The 19,326-nt window shown below is 49.5% G+C and overlaps 1 protein-coding gene across 3 annotated transcripts in view; it reads right to left on the bottom strand.

Annotated features, from left to right (window-relative positions):
- Positions 1 to 18,112, bottom strand: part of LOC142362793 (uncharacterized) — a 40,627-nt gene extending 22,515 nt beyond the window's left edge. For 2 of the 3 annotated variants that reach the window (XM_075433380.1, XM_075433383.1), the window contains exons 1-2: positions 16,676 to 18,112; positions 14,655 to 14,778 (exon numbers count right to left, since the gene is read on the bottom strand). In XM_075433380.1, coding sequence (XP_075289495.1) covers positions 14,655 to 14,778; positions 16,676 to 17,112 — 561 coding nt within the window. In that variant the 5' untranslated portion in view covers positions 17,113 to 18,112. The remainder of the gene's footprint in view (positions 1 to 14,654; positions 14,779 to 16,675) is intronic. The other variant, XM_075433382.1, reaches the window with a different exon arrangement.
- Between the last annotated feature and the right edge of the window lie 1,214 nt (positions 18,113 to 19,326).

The following is a 19,326-nucleotide window of genomic DNA, read 5'->3' as shown; positions in this document are numbered from 1 at the left end:
GGAAGGACTCGCTTTCTCCGTAGGTACAGCTGAGGCAACTGCTGAAACGTCTTGCGCTCCGAACAGCGAAGTCCCAGTGAGAGAGGGCAGCTCTCTTCTTACGGGAAAGCAAACAGCTGATACTTCCCTAACCTTGACGTTTGCAAGGACTTGTGTGTCCAAGATAAATCAAATGCCTAAGTGCAGTGCAGAGTATCTTTTCTGACAGCTCAGTGAGTGTCTGAGCCAGAGTAAGCCTGGTTTGTGCTACAGCAGACATGCAGATGATGTCACCAGTGTGACAGCATCACAGACCCAGAAATGTCTGCTCTAATTAAAGATGGCATTTTAAAATGCTCGGGACAGTTTATTCAGGATTGCTGAGGATTCTTCTTCCATGAGAGCTTTGAGATGGCAAAGAGCAGCTACGGGATGAGAAACACAGCTGCAGCTCTCCCTAAGCAGGGTGCCAGGAGTCAGTGAGACCACAGGTATTATTTGCAGTATCTTTATCTCCATTTTCTGCACGATCAAGGAATGCAGGCAACCTTAACTGTTACCGCAAGCACAAAGCTAGTGTGCAGCACTGGAAACCACAGCACAGGGACAAAGAGCTGGGTTTCTCACCTGGAGAGCAAGTTGCAGTGCAGACATCCAGAGTATTCGAGAGCTCCTTGGCTTCTAGCATGTCCTACTGTATTTCAAAAGGATTCCATGCGCTGTTTCAAGCCTGGATGCCATGATTTAGAAGGCATCTTCTTCACAGATTTGCAGAAACTCTTCTTCTGCAGGCTTTTGCAGCTTGATGGGGACAGGAGATGTTTTTCGCTCAGGAAGACTGGGGAACGTGTCCAGTGGTAGGCTCCCAAATTAGAGCAGAAGCTTTAGGTTTTGCTTGGCTTTTTTTTTCTCCTCCAGCAAAACCTATGTTTTTTTTAATCTTTTAGATAAAAGTTTGGAAAAAGCAGTCAGCAGCAAGCTGATGCATATCAGAAAGGAATGCACAACTTTTTCGAGGTGGTCATCACACATCAGTCAATCTACCTGGGGCACAGAACTCAGGAAATTTGGGTTTATGAAATCTTTATATTTTACACTGGAATGCTGGCTCATTTCCCCTTCACCATAAACAAAGACCTTAAAAATCTAACTGCTCATGCCAAGGTCCTGGTAGCAACAGTAACGTTACTGCCAAGCTCCAAGCCCAAATTATTTGTGCTGGAAGATCATTGACACAAAAGTCAACTCAGCTGCTAAGTGGCTAGGTGAAGAACCTCAACGAAAAGGCCATCCATATACCATCTGTTTTCCATATCTTTACCCGTGCCATAAGACACTCCTGATGCACACAGCTGTACCTCCACTGAAGCAGCTGTGGACTCTTGTCTGCTCCACTGACCGACTATGTGACTGCAGGCAAGTCATTCTGTAACCCTGTGCTGAGGAACTGAATAACAAGCAGGAACTTCACTGGAAAACCTTCAAGAAAATTCTTATCAAGCTATCTTGAGATTTCCTGAGGAAACAAATTCCCCAACTCTTCTCCAAGGAAACATTTGAGATGCAGATATGAGGACAGTGGAAGATTCGATACACATGGCTGTATCATCCCTGCAGTTCATGGGAATGGCTGTGAAGTCGGGCTGATTCACTGGAGACCACGAACATGCAGAAAAAAACACAGGTGAAGGCTGTGGCTTTTGAAGGTGGTGCCAATGCGTTTGTGGTTTGCTTTAGGGACAGCTGAGGCATACCTGTCAATACTGAGGACCCCATGGTATCCTGGGGAAGAAATACCCAGCATTTATAAACACCACAAGAGAAACCTGTTTCATGAACGTGTTCCAGACACGATGCAGAGCCCCACTTCACCCACACCTGTGGCTGTGGCTTTAGCAAGAAAACAAAACTCATCTCAAGCCTCTAGGCCAGACTCTCTCCCAGAAATTGCCCACCACATCCCAGCCACTGAAGTGAGCCACCTGATTCTGCAACCCAGCAGAAGCCCTCATGAAAACAACTCTTCTGAGTGGACAGGGTATCCCAACCACACGCTACCACTTACTACCCGCTCCTTTGAACCCGCTGCTTATGTACCTGAGAGAAGTGACTTGTCTTGAGCATGACTCGCTGCTGAGGCAGCGTGACTCGAGCTAAAGAAAACAGATGGGACCTGCAGGCTGTGAAAGCAGACCACAAGAAAAAAGCTTCAGGGCAGAACAACGCAGCAAAGACACCAGTCTTACTGGGGTTAGAAAATGCGCTGTCAAACGGCCGGGCCAAGCCGAGTGTCCAGGATGAGGGCCAGTGCAGTGGTCGTGGCAGGTGCCCCTCGCTGCCGGAGCTTGCCAGCGCCATGCCCCAAGGCAGCAGCAGCCTCCACCAGCGGCAGGCCCAAGGCTCGGGGCTGGCAGCGGACCCCTGCCCTGCGCCCGCCGGCCGGCAGCCTGCGGGCTGGCTCCAGAGCTACCGGCAGCGGTGAGGCTCTGCGGCACAGGCTGCTCCCCAGAACCTCACCAGTCATCGCTGACGGGAGGTTCAGAGGCGAGATGAGAAAATATCACTCAGATAAAAGGAGAAGATAAGAGGAAAACCTTAACCTCACTCTGCAAATCATAATAGCTTTGTCAAAATAAAAGTCAGAGCTAAATCCTCCTGCTGCACACCTTCCCACTCTGGAAACCGCTCAAGCACAGACATTTTCTATTAGCTGCAAACTCCGCACACATCAGGGAGAGACTCCAGCAGAATATCTGCACAACAGCACCTCCATGCAAACACTGCACTGCTAATGGGGAATTTTCATCATGTAAAGCAGCAAGGTCACACGATGTGTCCAGGCAGCCCTTGCAAAGGCACCGTCTCTCCAGATATTACAGAGGAAAGCTCAGAACTGCTCTTGGTTCGTTAGGCTTTGCCTGAGGGTTTTTCTTCCACTGTTAACTACAAGCAAGGTTCAGGTTCTCATTACTCAGTTTCGTGCATGCAATGCAAAAAGGTGAAGGGGAAGGTTTACCAAGAATCATTTGTAAATATGCTAAGACAATTCAGATCTGTTTTCAGAATCCGTCAGCCATCCTGTGTAGTAAGTCACCTTAAACAAGAGCACTGAAAAAGCTCTGTCAATACAGCAACATCTTTTTCAGCATAGAAATTTTACATCAGCGTTGGCAAGGAGGCTGTGCATAAATTACGCATAGCAGAACACACAGTGCAATTTCCTTCCCTCTAGGCACCGACACTCTGTTCCCCTGCAGCCTGCCTGTTTCTCCCAGCTTTATGACCCCGATGAGATGAGCTCTCGCTGTTTTTTTCCTTGTTACATTTTGATATTTCAAAGCATGGCCTGCTTCTCACTCCCATCTCCCTGCTCCACATTATTAATGAATTGGAAAGCAGACATCATTAGTTTTTGGAGACCATTTCTTTTAAAATTTACAGAACCCTTCATCTGAATCCCCAGAGCCAGTCTGCTGTTCTCATCTTAGAATCTTATTAGCATCATATCTCCTGGATCCTGCCACGCAAACTGCATTGCTATGCACTTTCTAGCACTTGACCCTTTTGCGGACGGAATTAATTTCCTCTTTGAAGACAGAGCAGCATGCTGTTGTGCTTGTTAAAGAAAGAAAACTCAAGCTAGCAGATAGGAAACAAGCAGAAGACATTCCCAGTTAAATATAGGCCACTATAAGGTTTTATATAGGCAGGCTGGGAAAGAGAAAGATTGGTCGAAAGAAATAATAGACCGATGATGCTTTATTACCAGAAACATCTTCCAAAAGAGCATGCAAATAAACCGACTGACAATACTCACTGGGAATTTCTGGGTTTATGGCACACTCCTTTTCTGCAGCATTGCCTTTGTCTGCAACCCTCCGCATCCTCCACCTGCTTCTGTATGCAAAACACCCTCAGACTTTTGGTTGTAGAATTAATGCAAATAATACAAAGAAGCAGAATCTGCTTCCTGCTTGAAGCAAAGAAAAGGTGCCCAAGCTGTATTTGGAGTGCATAAAGAAAAATAGCCCCAGTAAAAAGAGGTCTCTCTTTAAAAGAATATAATATCTATCACTCCAAGCACATTGATGTCCTCACTACTATCCCCTCAAAAGCTACAACATTTTTAACACGTGTAGTAAATTAGAAAATTTAAAGTGTTTGTTGCTCAGTTTGGGCTATTTCTAGTTCCACAGGACTACTGGAACTGAAGAACTTTCCTCATCTGCACTGTTTTTACAATTTTGGTTCTGCTGTCTAGTTTTACAGCAATCTTTACTACGACTGCTGCAGAGGAAATTCCATAGGATGAAGGCTTCATCCTTTCCATAAGCTCATTGGGAATATGTTAATAAAGAACTGCAGAAGTTTATTCTGTGCCAAAGAGCACAGAATTGGAGAGCAAGGCTTAAACCTTCTCTATCGGCAAAGTTACCAGACTGGCCTCGGGAATCAGAAAGGGTCCTGGCTGACGCAAACAACTGGAGGTGGGATGGGTCACCAGCTTGAATCGATAGTTGACTGGATTGCTCTTTTCTCATGGCTGTGCAGTGGTCCAAGTGAAACGAGCAGAGAGGCGTCCAGCTAGTCTCAATCACACCAGGAAGCCACAACTCCTGGACAGTTTCCTTGGAGTCCTACTAATATCACAGAAAGATATTAATAGATCTTTCCTCCAGAGCTAGATGTGGACTGGAAGCAGGGCAACTCCTTCATCTCTGCACACATCTGCCCTGTGCACCAAAGCCAGCCCAGAAGTCAACCCTGGAGATGGTCTTTGCTGTGAGGCTTGGTTCTACCTTGTTTGACTCACACGACAGCCAAATCGTGATAACTACATCCAGGCATCTCTTTCTAGCACACCAGAGCAGACGCCGGAGCAACTAACTCATTCCTTTTCAAGGAGCTGTACTCAGCAACCCAGTCACCTGTCCTTCCCCTTTCTATCTGACCGTGGCCTGTAACATCAGTCTTCCTAGGAAAGTGAAGCTCCCAGGCACGAATTCCTCAGAAAGTGACAGGAAGGTGCCCTGCGGCGTGCAGAAACCCTAGATGTTTTTTACAGGCTGCTGTGCTAGTAATACTGGGTGAGCGGGTATCACGTCCACCACCTTATCCTTTACCATGCCCTCCAAAAGCGCATGAGGAGAACTGCTGGAGAACTGCGACTCGCTCTTTTCTTCTTGTTTACCACTCGCCTTCTGAAAACGTGGGGGATGTTCGTGCAGAATTCATCAGGCAAATGGTGTTAGCAGCGGCAGCACAAGTGCCAGACACAGACTGGCAGAGAGCTTATGAACAGCACGATGAATGATCTATAGCAAAAGCCATGGGCAAGAGCTAGCCATTAGTCTGGGGCTTAGTAATGCACTCTACAAGTACATTACTCACCAATCCATCAGGCAACCTGCTAAAGAACTGAGAGATTCCAGCACTTTTAAATCTGTAACGCAATGGCTGGCAGCCTGCACTACATGCCCTAGGTTACAAGGGCATGGAGGAAGACAATTCATTTTGTGTCATAGTCAGTATTTCTTCTTCTCCTTTTCTGTGTGTACTTAAGAAATGGACCTTCTATTATCTGCAGATTAATAGCTAGGAGAATGCTCTGGTGTCTCCGTTAACATTTACTATCGAGGAATGCTTTCAAAGAGTGCCTAACTCTTGCAGTTTTCATTAGCTGGACTAAGTAAGGAAGCATGCATGAGAATAGATGTGATTTCTCAATTTTAAAAAAGTGCCTACAGTAGAACTATTTTAGAAAAATACTAAAATTACAAGACACATTATCAGAACACTGGATATGACAGAGTTAAGGTTGCCAGCATAATTTGGGCCCTTCTGTATAAGCATATGATATGGTCTCCAAAAAATGATCCTGTACTATCCTGGACTTACTCATTTATAAGGTGAATAATGCGCCCAGGAAAGGTAATCGGTCAGTATTTCCTTCCCTCTCACAGCTTTGTGTGTGGCTCCAACCTGCATTTAGTGCACACTTTTCAAACCTCACACATAACATCGTTATTAATCTCCTTCTGGGAATTGCTATGACATTCATCATTATCTAAATTCGCCAGGAGCATTACCTAATCTCAGCACCCCCGTGAGGAAAAAGTTTTATTATCCGCACTTCACAACCGCAGAATAGAGGCAGAGAGAGATTCAACTACTAGATGTGTCCTCTAATTTCAGGTGCTTGATTCCGGGTGCCTAGTTCTGATTTGTGAAGCACTTCACAACTTTATAGCATTTCATACGTTTCAAGCCAAACTGTGAGCACTCAGCAATTCTACAAAGCAACACCTTCATGTTCCAAGCTGAAAACTTTGAAGATAGGGACAATTAGAGAGCTGTCTACGAGGGTCCTGCCTTGTCCACCGTCTCCAGCGATGTAACAAACCCACGGCTGTACCTGTCACGAAAAGCAGTTCCCCACTGAGACAACTTCCAAGCTGCTGCCTGCATTCATCCAACACTTCCAGGCTTCCACAACAGCTGAGTGAGAAATCCCACGAAGAGCAACCGTCTTTGCCACACGTCGATCCATCCGCAGAGCGATGCCCATGCACGCAGCATGTCATCAAAGCACAGCAGGGTAAGGCACACGCCAGAAGAGCCTGAACTGAAGTTGCACTGTCATGCCAAGATTCACAGTTTGAGAATGCCGCCGTGGTGTGGGACCGGTGTGCTCACACGGGGACAGAGCACACGGGGAATGGGGGTGGAGGAGAATCCCAGGCACTCCCAGCAGGGCTGGAGGGTGAGAAATGTCAAAGTTAAGGCTAATTCTAAAGGCAAGGTGCACTACATGGCTAAAATATTTCTGGCAAGAATACCAAAATCGTTAGACTGAAGGACAGAGGCTTATGTGGTTTTCAAAGAAACATTTGTAAGATTCCCCCCCAAATCTTGAACTAGTCGCGTATTTTTTTGTGTTAAAATAATTTTGGCAAAACTGTTTTTTTCCAGAAATAGTAAAGAAAAATCATGCCAAGACAAAAAAATTACTGGAGAAAATTACAGGTTTAAAGTGGGTAGTGAAGTGGCAAGCTACCAAAAAGATAATCTTTTAATGGAAAATGTCAATACTACCTTTATGTCACAAGTTAATATTTACACAGAACTTAAACACAGGCACTTCAAACATTAAAATTTCAATGGTTAACTTTGAACATGTAGTTCTAGGTACACTTTTAAACTTACCTTGCCACAGTCAAAGTCCGTAATAATGAACGTAGCAAAGCCCTCCCTGTTTTCCTCCCTAACCCTGTTTTTGCCAGCCATAGCAGCTTGGACGCCTGTTTTAACTGAGATATGTATTTAGGGCTCTGAGCAGAAATGGGAAATGCTACTCATGTCCACCATGGGTGGAATCCTGTTGCAGTAAGTACCTTGAATTTCTTATTTCATGGCTTTTAGAACACTCAGATTTGCAACTCAAAATCACTGACATATTTTAGTCTGTTTTCCTTTTTTCGAATTAGTCTGGTAGTAAGAGAAAAGAGGGCAACCTGCTGCTCAAAGCGTGACCAAAGTCACCCCAATGAGCTCTGCTGCATTCCCACCCTCGCCCCGCGCCGCCTGCCCTGGCCAGCCCGACACCCACGCTTGCTGGTGCGGGTGCTCATGGTGGTCTGCGGGCGCCCAGCTTTCTGCTCCCGTGCCCCAACGGCAGCAGCGCAGATGCCTGTTGGCATGGCAGGTGCTGCTGGAAAAGATGCCCGGCATCAGCTCTTGCATTTTGCAGTCTCTCCCACTTAGCATCTTCCGTGTCGTGCACTGTTGAGAGACACAGGTAAGCCTGTCCCTTCTTTAATAACCTCTGTGCACGCCACAGAGGAGAGAAACAGTCTCCACAGATTTCAAGGGAGGAGGAGAGGGGAGAAGACCGGCAGGTACGTGCTACTGCTAGCCAGGAAAGTGGAGAGCAGAACAGGAGCAAGCTGCCAGTGACGCTGCAGAAGAAGAGAGGAGCTAGGAAGAAAAAAAAAAATCCACAGCACTGGAGGGTTAGAACAGAGGGCTGGGAGGCAGGGAACTGGAAGAATGAATGAGAAATGAAAAAATAATGCAAGGAAAAGCATATAAGCATGACAGAACTGAAATGAAAGCCTTGTGTAAAGTAAAAACAGGATCACTTAAAAATCGGTTTAAACAGATTAAATGCAACTGTTGCAAAATCTAGTGCAAACTCTTAATCTGGGTTCAGAGTAGCTTAATTTGGTAATTAATCAATGCATGTCTTTTAAATGAAGATAAGAATGTTTAGACAGGATTTCACACCAGTTAAATAATTCTTTTCTAAAGACAATTCAAGTTTTAATATGGATGATGCTTCAAAGAAGCATCAAAGAAGAAGAAAAACCACAGAGCAAATAGAAAGTTCTTAGTTAGACAAATATGAACAGAAAATCTAAGGCTAAACCACTGAAAAATCCACAGGATTTCTCTGAAGCTTTTCGGAAGGGGCAGACTACTGCTCCGCAGGGAGAGCGGTCTGGGCAGCCCCTATTTCTGCAACCTTGACTCCTGCACCTACTGAACATGTTGATATTGGCACTTTCTGGGTGTTCATGTGCACGTCTGAGGAGCACGAGTGGACATTCACACCCTGTGCTTTGGTGTTTACTTAGTAGGCTTAGAGTAATTCTTTGCTTTATTTTTAAAAGTCTTAAAATATTCTTGTGTAGGACAATTCACTAGGTATTTCAGCATTTCACAGGAGAAGATCCTGAAGCCTTGGTCTAATTTTTTCTGCTGTCCTTGGCCGGGTCTTTGCAGGTGGAACTGGCCAGCTAACGCTAGAGCAGTGCCTGAGCACCCGCAAGCCGTGCCAGACTCTGCACGCTGCCCATGCCACCAGAATCCACGGTGCTCCTGTCTGAGTTCTGTTAGCACCTTTCCTGGTCACTTACTGCGTTTAAAACATCCATTGGGGTATTCACTGATGGCTTCCACAACTTCACCATGAAAGGACCTGACTGGAGGGTGCAAATGGCTAATATCGAATGAATCAATCCAGTGTGACAGTCTGTGCAGACCAGTGTAATTCAGAAAAGAAACGATGCAGTCCTGCGGGACAGAAGTGCTTCTGCTGGCTCCTGCTACAGCATGAATTACTCAAACCGCTTCGAACAAGAGTACTCCATTCCCACTTGTAACAGCACAGCACTCTCTGCTTCCTCTCGCTGGTCCCAAGCTCTCTCAGCCCGCAGCAGCTCCTGCTTCCCCAACACGACCTTCTGTTCCCTCTAGGGCTACCTCCAGCTAGACGCCTGCCAGGGAATCTCAGCCCCAGCTCGAACACCACCACTTCAGACACGCCACTGCTGAGGAGCCGGCAGGGTACGCCCTGTCTCATCACTGCGTCATCGCAAAGGCTTTCTTCCAGGCCTGGGCTTTCAATACACAGATCAAGCAGCTGAGCGTGGGAAGAGCTGCGCTGATCTGAAGCTGACTGCCAAAGCTCAAGGTCACTTGGAGCAGAAACTTGGTACCTGAAAGCCGGCAGAACAAATCTCTTGCCTTTTTCTGGCTGTCATTTTCTTACCTGGGTTGAATATTTGACCAACAAATAAGTTTCTCTTTAAAAAGCACCTGAAACCTCAGTTCTTGGTCCATCATTTGCCCTGGTAAAATGAGGCTGAAGCAAAAAAGAAACCAAACCATTACTGGATGTGGCCCAGGTGGCCAGCTCAGGGCTTGAGCAGCTATGCCAAAAGCATGCAAGAGCTAGGTTCTGCAACAAGGCATCAACTCTGTGTATGCTATGTTACGCAGAAGACTCATGTGACAAAACACAGACTTAAATCTCGGGTCCTATTCCTTTTCTGCAACAGAACAGTCTCTGATCTTCAGCAAACAGCCTGCTCCTGGTCACACACAAGTCATAGAATCATAGAATGACAGAATCACAGAATAGTTTGGGTTGGAAAGGACCTTTAGAAGTCATCTCGTTCAACCCCCCTGCAACGAGCAGTGACATCTTCAACCAGACCTGGTTGCTCAGAGCCCTGTCCACCCTGACCTTGAATGTTCCCAGGGACGGGGCATTGACCATCTCCCTGGGCAACCTGGGCCAGGCTTTCACCACCCTTATCGTAAAAAATTGCTTCCTTATATCCAGTCTAAACCTATCCTCTTTTAGTTTAAAGCCATCATCCCTTGTCCTGTTGCAACAGGTCCTGCTAAAAAGTCTGTCCCCATCTTTCTCATAAGCCCCCTTTAAGTACTGGAAGGTCACAATGAGGTGTCCCCGGAGCCTCTTCTTCTCCGGGCTGAACAGCCCCAGCTCTCCCAGCCTCTCCTCCCAGCAGAGGGGTTCCAGCCCTCGGATCATTGCTGGGGCCTCCTCTGGCCCTGCTCCCACAGCTCCAGCTCTGTCCTGTGCCAAGGGCTCCAGAGTTGGACGCAGGACTCCCAGGGGGGTCTCAGCAGAGCGGGGCAGAGGGGCAGAATCCCCTCCCTCGCCCTGTGCCCACGCTGCTGGGGATGCAGCCCACGGCACGGTTGGTCTTCGGGGCTGCCAACGCACACTGCCGGGTCGTGTCCAGCTTTTCACCCACCAGTACCCCCAAAGTCCTTCTCGGCAGGGCTGCTCTCCATCCCTTCATCCCCAGCCTGTATTGATACTGGGGGTTGCCCCAACCCAGGTGCAGGACCCTGTACTTGCCCTTATTGAACCTCGTGAGGTTCACATGGGCCCACTTCTCGAGCTTGTCCAGGTCCCTCTGGATGGCATCCCGTCCCTCAGGCGTGTCAACCACCCCCACTCAGCTTGGTGTCATTTGCAAACTTGCTGAGGGTGCGCTTGATCCCACTATGTCATTGATGAAGATATTAAACAGTACTGGTCCCAGTACGGACCCCCGAGGGTCACTTTGTCACCAATCTCCATCTGGACATTGAGCCTTCTTGACCAAACCTGTTTGAAATATTCAGTACGTCACCATCCTAGGCAAAATCTTAGTCCTGTCTGCCTCACCATGCCTGGTCTGGCAGAGAGCTGAATCCAGGCTGCAAGTCCTGGTCCAGGGAGATATCTGTACATCCTCCTGAGGTACCAGCATGAGGGCCACAGTCCTCATAGAAATTAAAAACGAGCATCATTCAGATTCATAAAAAACAGCTGGAGGAAAAAGATGTAACACCCTACTCCTCCCTATGCTAGCCTGCCCTGAGTAAGAGGGCTCCGTGGAGAATACAGAGGGTCAAGGGCTCAAAGCAGTTCCAGTCAGGCCCATCTCAGTCTTTCAAGAGAGAGTTTATGAAACAACAGAAGATACCATGGAAGAGCTGGGTGCTTGGCTACTGCAGGTAAATCCCTGCCTAAATAGAAGGGCAGGATGCTAGCGGTGAGCAAACACAGAGCATGAAGAAGAGATCTTGTTTCTGGATCTCAGTAAGTGTCTGGCCTGCTGGGCTTCTGCCCCGTGCAGCTGGCAGCCCTTCTCTCCAAGCACGAGGCAAGAGGCGACCAAGCCAAGCAACCTCTGAGATGTGGAGCTGCATTTGCCTCTCCCATAGCTCTTCCTGGCAGCTGCACACAGGGCACAAGGGCAATTCCTCAGCCCTGGACAGCACCGCAGAGGGATTCCCAGCTGGGAGGTGGAAGATGACACAAAGGAGGTGAAATCAGTTTTCTGGGAGTTACATTAGTGCTGCCTGCTTTGACCTGAGCTACCTGGCTTCAAAGCCCCAAAGAGATGCCTTGGGCTGTCTTGACCCTCTGCAAGAAGATGTTCAGCTGCCTGTGACTTGTGCTCCAGGTTCTGAGTATGGAGAATTGCGAGGGAACCCAGCACATGGGCTGTGTCTTGGAAATAGGAGGCACAGCAATAGCCATTTCTCCAGGCTGTAATATATTGATGTTTGCAGCATGCAAATCATACCCAGGGATGCAATCTCCTCCTTCTGCATTTCTTCTGTTTCTCTGTCCTTGTCCCTTGCTCTTTGCACTTGCTCCCAAACAAGGGAGTCAAAACTGAAGAACGACTCAAGGCATCAGTGAACACAGAATTAACACGGTAAGCAGGACTGTGATGCAAGTGGCTGCTCGGAAATCAGCCACAAGGCTATGCAGGTTCCCACTGCTGGGGAGGAACGAGGAGGCAGGGGCACACAGCAAGGAAATGGGAGCAGGAGGTGTTCTTGCACCTTGAAGGCTTCCCCGTGCATGAACTCAAACACACAGAGAGCAGACACAACTCTGCTATTCCTATGGGGAGCTCTCCCCCTCAGGCTAACCCTAAAGCAAGCATTAACCTACTTATTGCGCCCTTGGGCAGTTTGCAGGGTGAGGAAGCTGACTGTTTGGGGAGCAAGGTGAGCAGATCTCAGCATTTAAGTGCAATATCCTATGAACACCTGACAGCGACAATAGGAATTTCTCATCATTTTGGTAGAGCTGGGGGAGAAGCAGGGTGCCCTCCTGTCCTTGTTTTTCAGCCATCTCCTCACATGATTAGACAAAGAGTAACTTTATTAAAACAGAAGTGTCACTGTTTTAGGAGACCCATTGCTATGGCAGCTTTGAAACCTTCAGCCAGCTTCTTCCTTCCTCCTTCCACTAAAGATCTAACCGCACAGTGAAGGCCCAGGCTGAATCACCTGTATCAAGTCTGTTGTTCTGCCCATCGCGCAGGTCGAGGTAGAGAAGAGGGACAGGACCACCTGCCCTGCTCACAAAGCACCCTCAAATTTCAGCTGCTCTCGAAAGAGCAAAACACCATCCACCAATGTGGGAAAGCACCAAGAGCTCCCTTCTCAAGGACCCAGGCTCGCTCAGGCTTCGCTAGTCAAGCAGCATTTGTCCCTTCAAAAGATTTATCCTGCATCTCTTTTTTTGCCTTGCTTACCACCAAACTCAGAAAACCTGCCATTGACCTGACTGTCACCCTGAATCTTCAGGAACTGACGTCACTGTTTCCATTCAGACGTATGACCACAGAAGCAGGAGGTACTGCTGCAATTTTTAGCACCAGTCATCACGGTGCTGCCTTTGAAACACACATATGCAGATGCTAGAGCAGAAGGTCCTAGTCCTTGTGGGTCTGGGGACACCATCGTGACAAGAGTCAAAGGCAAAGGCAGAGAAAACAGAATCACTGAGCTGGCAAAGAAAGCGGGACAGATGGAACACGAGTAAGAGTGACAGACAGTACACGGCCCTGGGTGAGCAGGAGCCATGGACAACTGGCAAATCGGATGGGCAGACGGGTGAGCACAGGGGACAGCACCAGCTGAGGGCAAGTCACCGAACTACAACAGGGATGGGTTATAAAGATATGTCTGGCCTTTGCTGAAAAGCTTTCACCTGTACCTGTGACATCTACAGCTAGCAACATTTATGTACTTTACACCTCGGAATATATGTTTAGAAAAGGGACGCATAGTTCTAAAGAAGAGAAACTCCAAATCACTCCAGCGAAGAGTCTAATCCTACAAAATCCAATTCTTCAGTTACTGAAGCAAAATGTAAATATCTGGCTGAATTGCATTTAGCAAAGATATTTAACCACTTCATTGCCAATCAGAGTTATGTCTACAAACACAGATCAGTTCCAGTGACCACTGCAGAGAGAGTTCCAGCGGCCATGAACAGGCCCTAACATCAGGCTGAACCTTGAGAAGGATCCTGATTTTCATCTGGGATTTCAGCATCCTGCCTTGTTTTTCTGAAGATGCTATTCATGCAGAACTGCTTCCTTTCCTGAATCCGCAGCACATAAAGGTCCGTCTGTAGCATCTTCCATATTCTTGAATCATGCTATACAGAGTCATGCTATACAGTCTCATCTCATCGAATCTTTGGCTCCACTGAACCCAGGTCCAGTGGCCTGACTGCCATCCCAGTTTTATCTAGACCAGGAACAAAGGTACTGCACATTGCACCCTATCTGTCTGACTGTTTTTCATTGTATATATTTTCTCTGTCCTACAAGTGATCGGCTTGCTTCCTTTTAAAGCCTGCAGTCAGCTTTAATCTACTTAGCTGGGATTAATGAGAGATTTGTTAAAGATTTAAAGATTTTACACACTTTGCTTACAACTGTTGTTATCTACAACCATCAGGCAATAAGCCCCATGCAGACAAGCTGTTGTTAACGTCAGGCACATCCATCAGATGTGCCAAGGCTGGTAACGCGATGCTGATGGCGGACCAGTGCCTTGACAGACCTGTTCAGAAAGCAGTGCGCAGACCTCTGCCCGCACCTCGCCCTTCTTGTGCAAAACTGAGAAAGGGTGGGACAAAGCTGGCAGCTCAGAACGCGGGTCACGACATCAGCCTCAACAGCTCACACTGTCACAGAGCTCAACGCTGGCAGGAGTGGAAAATCAGGAGCGTCCATCCAACCCAGGTCAGCATTGCCTGACGTTGCATGCCTTACCCAGGAGAGGTGAGGAGGGAACTGGATGTCCCAGTGGCTACCTCTTACTGTATCCCGTTGCTTAAAGCAGCATTGGTACTGGAGGAATGGAAGATAGCAGAGGTGGCGTGATTCTTTAAAACAAGGACTCTACACTGGATGTGGGATTTCTTCTTGGTGGAAATTACAACAACGGGTAATGTTAGTAGGCACATGGCTAAACTACGCTCTGCTGGGGAGGCCCCCATGTGCAGAGAAGCCTCAGCTCACGAGTCTGCTGGATTAGTGTTTCAGCTGGCTTACCTCCATCAAGATGCAGAAAGCAAGAACTGCTGAGAAAGGCCCGGGGAAGCCTCCAGGAGGGCCCTGCAGGGAATCCTTCCAACGCCGCAGGTGGGGAACCACAGAGGCCAGGCACAGGAGCGTGCTGGAAGAAAGCAACAAGGGTCTGTCAGGTGCACTTTGTTCAGCTGGCAAAAGCACCACCTCAATAGAGAGACCAAATGAGTAATACGGTGTGAGGGCTTCCCGATGCTGCTGTCCCTTGGTACTTGACCTACGAAGACCTGAAAATCTTGTCTGGTAGCTATGGAAGTTTCGGTGCATATTCCGAATTAGCTTTCATTCTCCCGCTCCAGAAAAGCTGTTTCATCCCTAAATACAAAGCTCACGATATTCACCAGTCCTCAGTGCAGCATCAAAACCGAAAGAGAACGTTCATGAGTTTTGGTGGTTTTACACAAAGACCAAAAAGCGACACAGAGATAGCAGGCCCTGCCCACTGGAAGGGAGGGAGTCCTCCAGCAGGCAGCTCTCCCTGGGGACATTGGGGCAGAGGAGCATGGCATGGTAGGGCTCCCGGGAAGCCCTGCGCCTTGGAGAGGGAAGGCGAGGTAGCAGGGGAACCTGAACTGTGCACTGTACCCTGAGCAGGAGAGTTGCTTCTGCTGCTTCTTCTGTCCCCACATTTGTTGGTGTTCTCCTTGTGCCGGTGGGTTAGAAGCAGCAGCAGGGACGGGACACCAGGGCCAGCACCCTGTGCAGACCGGAGCATGGAGGGGTGGGCTCCAGACTGAGCTGTGGGTTCTCCCCCAGCGGAGACCGGATTCCCTCTGATGCCTGCGAATTGCTCCACCGCCACAGAAGTCCTCCTCCCACTCCATGACGCCAAGCCTCGGTGCCAGCCAGCCCTGAAAGACTGCCCGTCACAGGTACCATCCGAAGAACCAACTCAGGTCCTGGTGCAGGATCCACTGGTGCTACACCAAGCACCCTAACAAGTAAACAGATGTTCTCCTCTCCTCTCCAGCGTGCAGGACCTTTGCAATGGGCAAAGCAGGGTGCTTTGCCTCGAGGTTAAAAATGGCGCTGACCCTTGACATTGCAGGGCCACCGGTCCCAGAGTTGCATGACGTTCCCCGGGGCTACCATACCACTCCCTCCCATGCCCCTCAGCCCTCCCTGATGCTGCAACCCCACCGCTCCCCACAAAACACCCTGCCTCCCGCTGCCCTCAGCGGACACACCAGTTAGTCCCAGTGGCCCTGACCCAGTCCTTTTCCCTGCACGGGCTCCAAGTCACACTCAGTTGCATCTCTGCTGGCTGCACCGGTGAGGACCAGCATGGGGACAGTCACCCCTCAGTGCAGGAGGAAGGCACCAAAGTGGAGCAGTCATAAGCAGAGGATGCTGTGGAGGCTGGATGTGCTGCTGCCCCTCACTTGTTTGTCAGGTCAGAAGACGTGCCAGTTTTGCCTTCCTTACACCTAACGCAGAGGCTCATTTTATATTCCCACACCAGGAATCCTACAGTCACAGGTTAACAGTACAGTTTATGAATTCCCTGCTTTGTACTGGAGATGTTCAGCATGATGTACCTTGTCAGAGTCAAGACCTGCATCTACTAAATAAACCACACAAAGACTCACATTATTTTATAACTGATTGCAAGTTAGAAATTCATCCGTTTAGACGGTGACTAACACCAAAAAACTCGTTTTGAAACCAGAGGGACAAACACATTTTTTACAGTTGAAATGCAGATTCTCGAGAAAAGCAAATCACGCTTTCTTGCCCCAAACCCCTTTCAGGAACCTCCCAGAGCTGAGGGAGGCTGACGCTGAGCTGCCCCAACCCCTGGGCTCACCCACCCCGCTGCTCCTCGCTGGACCCTGCCCGCAGTGGGCAGGCTGTGAGCCACGCACCAGAGCCACGCCACAGCCACAGCCACGCCACGGCTTTCCACGTGCCGGTGCCTGTTATTATTTACCCTCTCCCGGCACAGACAGCTCCAAGCAGCGGCGTCCCCGTGTGAAATAGCCTACCTGCATTCTCCTGATGCTCCCGAGATCTCCAAAAACGCAGAGAAGAGGAAAAAAGAAAAAGCGTCTTGATACCTGTCCTGCATTTCCAGATATTCCGGAGACTTTTTCAGTGCTGAAGCTGAACGCTGCCGGCTCTGGGCAGGGAGCTCGAGGTCTCTCTCCACTGGCACTGCCAGCCCTGCACTGACCTTGCAGCTCTTCCGAAGGTCAGGCACGGGTCTCTGACTCAGAGCAGAAGTTAGACGTGGCGCATTGCAAATCCGCAGTAATCCCACCATGCCTGTCGGAGGCAAGCGTCTCGAGGCAGCTCCCCGACGCACACTGTGCCCACGGAGCTCGCTTGCCTGAAAGGCAGGGTCTCTCCTGCTGGGAAGAGCCCCAGAGACATCCCGAGCGAGACCCAGGCTGAGCCAGCCTGCACGGGACTGCCCGGCCATCGCAGTCCCGGCTGCCAAACGCCAAACTCCTCCTGGAGAAGTTCGAAGGGAGCAGGTGGGGGCTTGGTAGAGGGAGAAACGGAAAATAAACCGAGGGGGACAGGGTGGAAGGGGGGCTTGTTTCTCATTAATGAGCGTTTGAGCTGCTGATCTCAAGCAAGACTTTGAAAGGAAAGCGCAGAGCCCTCCTGGCAGGGCAGCCAGCCCAGCTGCCCTCCCCGCGTCTCACTTTTTATAAATTCTGGGAAACACTTTTAGACAGACACTGGCACTCATAAATTATACAACCCATTTGCATATTCCAGTCATGAGACATTATGCAAATGTGACCTGATTTGCATAATGGATTCCTCTCGTCGCTTCACTTGCTTCATGCTTTTAAAAAACAAAATGAAATAAAATGAAGGCACGAGAAGGTGAAAGCAGCAAGTTCCCAGCACTGCCGCGCCTCCTCCCAGCCGCGCCGTCCCTCACCCGCGCTCGCGGCAGAGATTGGGGCGAGGGAGAGCAAAAGCGAAAAAACAAAGCCCTCACATGGCTTATTTCCCTCGTAATTACAACGAACTAACTTTCCCCTGGTTGAGAGGCTTCACCCCAAGCGATGCATCTGAGCCAATTAAGCAAACGAAAAAGAGCCCTGGAAGACAAGACGAGCCTGTGACAGGCAGCGGTCCCCCGACGCCCCACCTCAGCGGTGGCGGGGTGCTCGGGGTGGGCAGCCCTGCGGTGCGAGACCCCGCAGAGGCTGGTCATTTGCGCGCCGCGAAAAGCCTTTCGGGGGGACGGCTTCGCCGCTTAAACTTCGACAGAGCTCGCCTTTCTGAAAGGAGGGTGGGTGGGAGAGGCGAGGGGAGGGGTTGCTTTGATTGTTTGTAGCAAAATATAGCGGTGAGATGTTGGGAGGACGAGGCAGGAGCGCGTCAGCCGCCCCCAGCCACACTCCAACAGGCGGACGACCGTCCGTCCATCCCTCCGCAGCCGCTGGTTTTGCTGCGGGCTCTTCCCTGCCCCCCTGCACCGGCGCGAGCGGCAGAACTGTGCCAAGCGGCTGGCGTCCGTACCCTGTGGGAAAAGTTAACTGTAATTCTTCAGCTTTTAAAATCAATTAACCCGTGTGTTAATTAACGTCAAGTCGACGGGAGGAGGAGGAGGAGGGGAGAGCGGGAGGGAGGAGGGAGGAAAAGAGCTGCAAGGGCGGATGGCAGCGGAGTTGGCACAGTGCCATCCATTCAGTGGCAACGCCACAGCTCCCTGCGATCGCGGCAGCGGGTATATGTTACGGGGGCCCTGTGCGCGGGCCAGACAGTGCGGTAAAGCCAAGGGAGATTATCCAGACCCCCAGGAGCAAACGGCAGGCAGCGACCGGAGGCGCGAGTGCCAGGATTACAGACCGGGCTCCTCCGCCGCAAGCCCTTCCTCGGACGCACGCCGCTGTGGGGCCGGGGGCTCCCCTGCCAGCGCCGCACAACTCGGACTTTCAGCACTTTTTCCCCTCTTTAAACGTCATTCTGCCGCAGTGGAGCCAGCACAACGGATGCTTTCACACCCTCTGAGACAAAGGCCGTCGTCTCCGCCATGACACCGCTCCGTTCCAAGCCGAGGCCGGCATCTTGGAGTCTTTCAAAATAAAGGGAAAAGGGAAACGCGAACAATAAAAACAGCAACAGAAAAAACCTCAACAACAGACCCCTTGTGCCCGTTCACCATGCCAGGGGCAACATGGGCATCTGTCGCAGCAGAAGGCATTTGTGCGGGGCTTTCTTTTTTTTTTTTCGTCTTTTTTTTTTTTTTTCCGCAAGCTGTTGGCGTGTTTGCCATTCAGGTTCGTTTACAATTAACTCAAAAAAAAAAAGCCCCAACCACACCCAGCCCAGTCAACAACAAACAAAAGGGAGTAGCCGACATCGAGAGAGAAATGCCACAAGAAGCTGCGAGAATGCGAGCTGCGGACGATGCCATTTGCCATTCGGACAACCTCGGGGAAAGATGCCAATTCTGCAGCTCGGGAGAGGCTCCGAGAAGGGAGCGTGAAGGTCTCCGAATAGCACGCCGAAGGAAGGAAGGGAGGAATACCGCTCTTATAGGGCAGGATCACAGCTGCATACAGCCTCTGCTGGGAGGAGAGGGAATGTTTATCGATGTAGCGAGAGACGCCGGTGTATGCACATACGCACACAGAACAGTGCGCGTATGGACACACACACGCATATGCAG

The sequence above is a fragment of the Opisthocomus hoazin genome, chromosome 12 (genome assembly GCF_030867145.1).
Source record: "Opisthocomus hoazin isolate bOpiHoa1 chromosome 12, bOpiHoa1.hap1, whole genome shotgun sequence".
NCBI classification, from domain to species: Eukaryota; Metazoa; Chordata; class Aves; order Opisthocomiformes; family Opisthocomidae; genus Opisthocomus; species Opisthocomus hoazin.
This window is presented reverse-complemented; position numbering and strand designations above follow the sequence as displayed.